This window comes from Pseudochaenichthys georgianus, unplaced genomic scaffold (genome assembly GCF_902827115.2).
Source record: "Pseudochaenichthys georgianus unplaced genomic scaffold, fPseGeo1.2 scaffold_1572_arrow_ctg1, whole genome shotgun sequence".
In the NCBI taxonomy this organism is placed as follows: domain Eukaryota; kingdom Metazoa; phylum Chordata; class Actinopteri; order Perciformes; family Channichthyidae; genus Pseudochaenichthys; species Pseudochaenichthys georgianus.
In genome coordinates this window covers 1-10,000 of record NW_027262400.1, presented here as the reverse complement: position 1 = coordinate 10,000, position 10,000 = coordinate 1, and the positions used below count along the sequence as shown (strand labels likewise).

Sequence of the window (10,000 nt, the reverse complement as noted above, 5' to 3'; positions counted from 1 at the left end):
GATTCTGTATATTTCCTCCTCTTCTTCAATCAACGTGTCTGCACACACGAGTTCATGTTTAACACAAGGTCTCCTGAAACAACCTTCTAGCAACCAATGAGAGTTCATACCCTGCGCTCATGTCTGTGTCTGTAGTCGCTCGGAGGCCTGCGGTTGTTTTTGGTGCCTTAATGGTCGATTAGCGTCTCTTTGAGGTCATTTCCTGTGTCCTTGCAGTCTAGTTTTGGTTGTTTCTCAATGCTTTGTGTCTCTTCATAGACAGTGTGTGTCTTAGTGTGGTCCTTTTGAGCCTTAATGGTCGTCTAGCGTCTCTTTTTGGAAGTTTCAGGCCTCTTTTAGATTATTTTGCATCTCGTCATGGACAGTTTGCGTCTCCTTTGGTCATTTCCTGTGTCCTTGCAGACGTTTTGGGTTAGGGTTACCCAGATTATACACGTAGGGTAGCGGTCAAAGGGTTTTCTTTCAGGTGATTTCATTCATTTCTATCTGTATAGATAAAGTGGGAGTTATTGATCTAAAGTGGTTCAAAAGGGACTCACTCTGTCGTCTTCGTCCTCAGAGGCGTCAGAAAAGTGCTGCATTTTGTCCATCAGCAGAAACTCCCTCACATCTGGCCTGGAGATCAGGAACAAAGCAACATAATCATCAACATGTCCATCTGTTAGGTCCCTGAAGGCATCACTGCTGATACCAGGTCCCTGAAGGCATCACTGCTGATACAAGTCATTATATATTTCATATCAAGGCCTCACTGGTTGCAGAGCTGAGAGACGATCCTCTTGATGAACTCGTGCAGCCCGGCTCGTCTCTGCTTTATGAACTCTGCAGAACATTCAAACAGAGATGCAACGTGCCATTAACGATCAACCTGCAGATCCATTTATAGATAGGTCAGAACATCGTACCGATGTACGGTGGCACATACCGATGTACGATGGCACATACCGATGTACGATGGCACATACCGATGTACGGTGGCACATACCGATGCACGGTGGCACATACCGATGTACGGTGGCACATACCGATGAACGGTGGCACATACCGATGTACGGTGGCACATACCGATGTACGATGGCACATACCGATGTACGGTGGCACATACCGATGTACGGTGGCACATACCGATGTACGGTGGCACATACCGATGTACGATGGCACATACCGATGTACGGTGGCACATACCGATGTACCAGTGGCGGCCGGCGCATAGGGGCGCTAGGGGCGCCGCCCTCTTCCCACGTTTGAATGTCATTAAAAATTAAAAAATAAATAACAAAATATATTTAAAAAAAATATTTCTTTTTTCTTTTTCTTTTTCTTTTTAATGAACAAGGTAAATATTATATAGTTGGTATCATTAAAATGTATAATCTACCATAAAATCTCGTTTAAAATTGTTTTACGATGTCTAAAGTTACTGATAAGTCACGTGTTTCCTGCCTGGCCGCAGCGTGTGTCATTACCCTCTCTCGTCCGGGCGGGAGAAAGAGCCCTCAGCCAGAGCAGCAGCAGCCAACAAGCTGACTGTTGCTATCTGTATACTATGCCGCCGAAACATAATTTCAGCCAATCAGCGTCGTCAGATCTGATGCTCAAAGGGCGCCCTGTCAGCGCCCTGGCCTGTGTGTCTGTGAGTTGTTTGGACTCGTATCCAAGGTGACGCTACAGTAGTTGTCGAGGATGGCTGCGTCTGCAGGTGGAGACTCCGGTGCTAGTGGATCGCCGGAGCTGTAGATTAACATGTACATGCTTATTGCAGTGCCTGTGGCACCATGGAGCCTGTGTGGGCTGGGCCTGTGGCACCATGGAGCCTATGTGGGCAGGGCCTGTGTTTGAGGCTGTGAGTGAGCAGAGGGTCAAGTTGTCGATTCTTGTTCAGTTTTCTGTGACAATCTTCCTCACCCTCTCAGACTTTGGGTTGCGCGAGCATCCCCCCGGACCCCCCTAGTATGGTTTGGTCACCATTTCCATAGCCCCACCAAAAATATTTTCCACCAGCCGCCACTGCAATGTACGATGGCACATACCGATGTACGGTGGCACATACCGATGTAGATGGCACATACCGATCACATACCGATGTACGGTGGCACATACCGATGTACGGTGGCACATACCGATCACATACTGATGTACGGTGGCACATACCGATGTACGGTGGCACATATCGATGTACGGTGGCACATACCGATGTACTATGGCACATACCGATGTACTATGGCACATACCGATGTACTATGGCACATACCGATCACATACCGATGTACGGTGGCACATACCGATGTAGATGGCACATACCGATGTACGATGGCACATACCGATGTACGATGGCACATACCGATGTACGATGGCACATACCGATCACATACCGATGTACGGTGGCACATACCGATGTAGATGGCACATACCGATGTACGATGGCACATACCGATGTACGATGGCACATACCGATCACATACCGATGTACGGTGGCACATACCGATGTAGATGGCACATACCGATGTACGATGGCACATACCGATGTACGATGGCACATACCGATCACATACCGATGTACGGTGGCACATACCGATGTAGATGGCACATACCGATGTACGATGGCACATACCGATGTACGGTGGCACATACCGATGTACGGTGGCACATACCGATCACATACCGATGTACGGTGGCACATTCCGATGTAGATGGCACATACCGATGTACGATGGCACATACCGATGTACGATGGCACATACCGATGTACGGTGGCACATACCGACGTACGGTGGCACATTCCGATGTAGATGGCACATACCGATGTACGATGGCACATACCGACGTACGGTGGCACATACCGATGTACGATGGCACATACCGATGTAGATGGCACATACCGATCACATACCGATGTAGATGGCACATACCGATGTACGGTGGCACATACCGATGTACGATGGCACATACCGATGTACGGTGGCACATACCGATGTACGGTGGCACATACCGATCACATACCGATGTACGGTGGCACATACCGATGTAGATGGCACATACCGATGTACGGTGGCACATACCGATGTACGGTGGCACATACCGATCACATACCGATGTACGATGGCACATACCGATCACATACCGATGTACAGTGGCACATACCGATGTACGGTGGCACATACCGATCACATACCGATGTACGATGGCACATACCGATGTACGGTGGCACATACCGATGTACGGTGGCACATACCGATCACATACCGATGTACGATGGCACATACCGATGTACGGTGGCACATACCGATGTACGGTGGCACATACCGATGTACGGTGGCACATACCGATGTACGATGGCACATACCGATGTACGGTGGCACATACCGATGTACGATGGCACATACCGATCACATACCGATGTACGGTGGCACATACCGATGTAGATGGCACATACCGATGTACGGTGGCACATACCGATGTACGGTGGCACATACCGATCACATACCGATGTACGATGGCACATACCGATGTACGGTGGCACATACCGATGTACGGTGGCACATACCGATGTACGATGGCACATACCGATGTACGGTGGCACATACCGATGTACGATGGCACATACCGATCACATACCGATGTACGGTGGCACATACCGATGTAGATGGCACATACCGATGTACGGTGGCACATACCGATCACATACCGATGTACGATGGCACATACCGATCACATACCGATGTACAGTGGCACATACCGATGTACGATGGCACATACCGATGTACGGTGGCACATACCGATGTACGGTGGCACGGTGGCACATACCGATGTACGGTGGCACATACCGATCACATACCGATGTACGGTGGCACATACCGATGTAGATGGCACATACCGATGTACGGTGGCACATACCGATGTACGGTGGCACATACCGATCACATACCGATGTACGATGGCACATACCGATCACATACCGATGTACAGTGGCACATACCGATGTACGATGGCACATACCGATGTACGATGGCACATACCAATGTACGGTGGCACATACCGATGTACAATGGCACATACCGATGTACGGTGGCACATACCGATGTACGATGGCACATACCGATCACATACCGATGTACGGTGGCACATACCGATGTACGATGGCACATACCGATGTACGATGGCACATACCGATGTACGGTGGCACATACCGATGTACGATGGCACATACCGATCACATACTGACGTACGGTGGCACATACCGATGTACGATGGCACATACCGATGTACGATGGCACATACCGATGTACGATGGCACATACCGATGTACGATGGCACATACCGATCACATACCGATGTACGGTGGCACATACCGATGTACGATGGCACATACCGATGTACGATGGCACATACCGATGTACGGTGGCACATACCGATGTACGGTGGCACATACCGATGTACGGTGGCACATACCGATGTACGGTGGCACATACCGATCACATACCGATGTACGGTGGCACATTCCGATGTAGATGGCACATACCGATGTACGATGGCACATACCGATGTACGGTGGCACATACCGATGTACGATGGCACATACCGATGTACGATGGCACATACCGATCACATACCGATGTACGGTGGCACATTCCGATGTAGATGGCACATACCGATGTACGATGGCACATACCGATGTACGGTGGCACATACCGATGTACGATGGCACATACCGATGTACGGTGGCACATACCGATGTACGATGGCACATACCGATCACATACCGATGTACGGTGGCACATACCGATGTAGATGGCACATACCGATGTACGGTGGCACATACCGATGTACGATGGCACATACCGATGTACGGTGGCACATACCGATCACATACCGATGTAGATGGCACATACCGATGTACGGTGGCACATACCGATGTACGATGGCACATACCGATGTACGATGGCACATACCGATGTACGATGGCACATACCGATGTACGATGGCACATACCGATCACATACCGATGTACGGTGGCACATACCGATGTAGATGGCACATACCGATGTACGGTGGCACATACCGATGTACGGTGGAACATACCGATCACATACCGATGTACGATGGCACATACCGATCACATACCGATGTACAGTGGCACATACCGATGTACGATGGCACATACCGATGTACGATGGCACATACCGATGTACGATGGCACATACCGATGTACGGTGGCACATACCGATGTACGATGGCACATACCGATCACATACCGATGTACGGTGGCACATACCGATGTAGATGGCACATACCGATGTACGGTGGCACATACCGATGTACGGTGGCACATACCGATGTACGATGGCACATACCGATCACATACCGATGTACGGTGGCACATACCGATGTAGATGGCACATACCGATGTACGGTGGCACATACCGATCACATACCGATGTACGATGGCACATACCGATCACATACCGATGTACAGTGGCACATACCGATGTACGGTGGCACATACCGATGTACGATGGCACATACCGATGTACGATGGCACATACCGATGTACGATGGCACATACCGATCACATACCGATGTACGGTGGCACATACCGATGTAGATGGCACATACCGATGTACGGTGGCACATACCGATGTACGATGGCACATACCGATGTACGATGGCACATACCGATGTACGATGGCACATACCGATCACATACCGATGTACGATGGCACATACCAATCACATACCGATGTACGGTGGCACATACCGATGTAGATGGCACATACCGATGTACGATGGCACATACCGATGTACGATGGCACATACCGATCACATACCGATGTACGGTGGCACATACCGATGTAGATGGCACATACCGATGTACGATGGCACATACCGATGTAGATGGCACATACCGATGTACGATGGCACATACCGATGTACGATGGCACATACCGATGTACGGTGGCACATACCGATGTACGATGGCACATACCGATCACATACCGATGTACGGTGGCACATACCGATGTAGATGGCACATACCGATGTACGGTGGCACATACCGATCACATACCGATGTACGGTGGCACATACCGATCACATACCGATGTACGATGGCACATACCGATGTACAGTGGCACATACCGATGTACGATGGCACATACCGATGTACGGTGGCACATACCGATGTACGGTGGCACGGTGGCACATACCGATGTACGGTGGCACATACCGATCACATACCGATGTACGGTGGCACATACCGATGTAGATGGCACATACCGATGTACGGTGGCACATACCGATCACATACCGATGTACGATGGCACATACCGATCACATACCGATGTACAGTGGCACATACCGATGTACGATGGCACATACCGATGTACGATGGCACATACCAATGTACGGTGGCACATACCGATGTACAATGGCACATACCGATGTACGGTGGCACATACCGATGTACGATGGCACATACCGATCACATACCGATGTACGGTGGCACATACCGATGTACGATGGCACATACCGATGTACGATGGCACATACCGATGTACGGTGGCACATACCGATGTACGATGGCACATACCGATCACATACTGACGTACGGTGGCACATACCGATGTACGATGGCACATACCGATCACATACCGATGTACGGTGGCACATACCGATGTACGATGGCACATACCGATGTACGATGGCACATACCGATGTACGGTGGCACATACCGATGTACGGTGGCACATACCGATGTACGGTGGCACATACCGATGTACGGTGGCACATACCGATCACATACCGATGTACGGTGGCACATTCCGATGTAGATGGCACATACCGATGTACGATGGCACATACCGATGTACGGTGGCACATACCGATGTACGATGGCACATACCGATGTACGATGGCACATACCGATCACATACCGATGTACGGTGGCACATTCCGATGTAGATGGCACATACCGATGTACGATGGCACATACCGATGTACGGTGGCACATACCGATGTACGATGGCACATACCGATGTACGGTGGCACATACCGATGTACGATGGCACATACCGATCACATACCGATGTACGGTGGCACATACCGATGTAGATGGCACATACCGATGTACGGTGGCACATACCGATGTACGATGGCACATACCGATGTACGGTGGCACATACCGATCACATACCGATGTAGATGGCACATACCGATGTACGGTGGCACATACCGATGTACGATGGCACATACCGATGTACGATGGCACATACCGATGTACGATGGCACATACCGATGTACGATGGCACATACCGATCACATACCGATGTACGGTGGCACATACCGATGTAGATGGCACATACCGATGTACGGTGGCACATACCGATGTACGGTGGAACATACCGATCACATACCGATGTACGATGGCACATACCGATCACATACCGATGTACAGTGGCACATACCGATGTACGATGGCACATACCGATGTACGATGGCACATACCGATGTACGATGGCACATACCGATGTACGGTGGCACATACCGATGTACGATGGCACATACCGATCACATACCGATGTACGGTGGCACATACCGATGTAGATGGCACATACCGATGTACGGTGGCACATACCGATGTACGGTGGCACATACCGATGTACGATGGCACATACCGATCACATACCGATGTACGGTGGCACATACCGATGTAGATGGCACATACCGATGTACGGTGGCACATACCGATCACATACCGATGTACGATGGCACATACCGATCACATACCGATGTACAGTGGCACATACCGATGTACGGTGGCACATACCGATGTACGATGGCACATACCGATGTACGATGGCACATACCGATGTACGATGGCACATACCGATCACATACCGATGTACGGTGGCACATACCGATGTAGATGGCACATACCGATGTACGGTGGCACATACCGATGTACGATGGCACATACCGATGTACGATGGCACATACCGATGTACGATGGCACATACCGATCACATACCGATGTACGATGGCACATACCAATCACATACCGATGTACGGTGGCACATACCGATGTAGATGGCACATACCGATGTACGATGGCACATACCGATGTACGATGGCACATACCGATCACATACCGATGTACGGTGGCACATACCGATGTAGATGGCACATACCGATGTACGATGGCACATACCGATGTAGATGGCACATACCGATGTACGATGGCACATACCGATGTACGATGGCACATACCGATGTACGGTGGCACATACCGATGTAGATGGCACATACCGATGTAGATGGCACATACCGATGTACGATGGCACATACCGATGTACGATGGCACATACCGATGTACGGTGGCACATACCGATGTAGATGGCACATACAGATGCCCTGTCGTTGCAGTTGTAATGCACGTGCAGGCAGTCAGCACTTTGAGACTCACCAGGTTCAAAATTGTCCCCAAAAATCCTCTTGGCAGGAATTTTCAAGTTCATAGCAGGAAACTGTTTCCGTAACTGCATGAGAGACAGGAAGTGATGTCAGAGCTGTGTTCACGAGACTTTAATTAGTGTGTGTGTGTGTGTGTGTGAGACTCACTGTGTTGTAGAGTTTATCAAACTCTGCGTAGCGTCTGAACACGAACCATTCTTGCTGCCCCACGTTCACGATCACTTTGTACACCTGGGGGTTAAGAACAAAGAAGATCAGAACACACACACTCACTCACTCACTCACTCACTCACTCACTCACTCACTCACTCACTCACTCACTCACTCACTCACTCACTCACTCTGTTATAAAGATTTAGCCCCAGAAAGCACATGGCTACTTAGCATGCTAAGTAGCCATGTGCTTTCTGGGGCTAAATCTTTATTTATTGATTAGATCCCCTGATGATAGTGTTCAAGACAGCCTGAGGGTCCTTCTCAGGTCCATTATCTCCATCTCCTTGCTCCTCGGTCTCACCGGTAGTTCATTTGTCTGCGCCGTCTTGAGTAGCGTCCCATGGCGCTTATTTCTGCCTGAGGAGCGAGGAGCGATAATGGAGGAGCGAGGAACCACCAGACTATCCTCCGATGAAATCCTCAGACACTCGCCCCGCCCCCTTGCTGTGTATCGCTCACTGATTGGACGATGCACTGATCTGATGCTTCTTGAGAGCCGTCTCCCAGCGGAGTGAAGAGAACACATGAACCTCACGGGACTCACGGCCCGTCCACGTGCGCTGACGCTTGCCGGCGGGCGTGTCTGAAACTCGACCAACAACCAATCACATGAATCTCCCGCCCCTGACACACAAGCAGCGGTTTGATTGGCTAGAGCTTGTACTGGCATATGATTCGATTGGCTGACGCCTCACCGAGGCGTCAAAAGTTGAACATTGCTCAACTTTTGCAGCGAGCCACGCCAGCTACGCTCCACACACACACACACACACACACACACACACACACACACACACACACACACACACACACACACACACTGTATTTATTTGATTTTATTACTAATGTCTGCTTTTCTTGTTTATTTATTCTATATTATTATTATCTGTGTCCACTTGTTTTGTCTACTTGTTCTGTCCACTTGTTCTGTCCACTTGTTCTGTCCACTTGTTCTGTCCACTTGTTCTGTCACGCTGTCCCTGTCTCTATAGTCATATCCAAATGGACTGAGTTAATTAGAAGTGGTAGATTCCTTTCCTCACAGTGTACCTCCTGTAACTGTAAGCATCGTCTGAGCCGATGCAGAGTCCTCATAAGAGAAGGATATGATATCTACATCAAGTGTGTGAGGAGTGGGTCGTTGTTTGAGTGGAGACTTGTGGAACCTGCAGAGAGGGTGTTGTGTTACCGTGAAGCGCTTCTTCTTGTCCCTCTGCTCGTCGTGGCAGGGGATGCTGACGTTGGGGAGGCTCGGCTGTTCCTCCATGGCGGATCAGAGCGGAGAGACCCTCCTCCTCGGACTGAGACTCAGGAGGAC

At 49.9% G+C, this 10,000-nt stretch overlaps 1 protein-coding gene across 2 annotated transcripts in view; it reads right to left on the bottom strand.

Moving 5' to 3' along the window:
- sgk3 (serum/glucocorticoid regulated kinase family member 3) overlaps positions 1-9,994 on the bottom strand; it is a 23,001-nt gene extending 13,007 nt beyond the window's left edge. For both annotated transcript variants that reach the window (XM_034077420.2, XM_034077421.2), the window contains exons 1-5: positions 9,872-9,994; positions 8,614-8,697; positions 8,459-8,531; positions 753-822; positions 540-615 (exon numbers count right to left, since the gene is read on the bottom strand). In XM_034077420.2, coding sequence (XP_033933311.1) covers positions 540-615; positions 753-822; positions 8,459-8,531; positions 8,614-8,697; positions 9,872-9,949 — 381 coding nt within the window. In that variant the 5' untranslated portion in view covers positions 9,950-9,994. The remainder of the gene's footprint in view (positions 1-539; positions 616-752; positions 823-8,458; positions 8,532-8,613; positions 8,698-9,871) is intronic.
- Between the last annotated feature and the right edge of the window lie 6 nt (positions 9,995-10,000).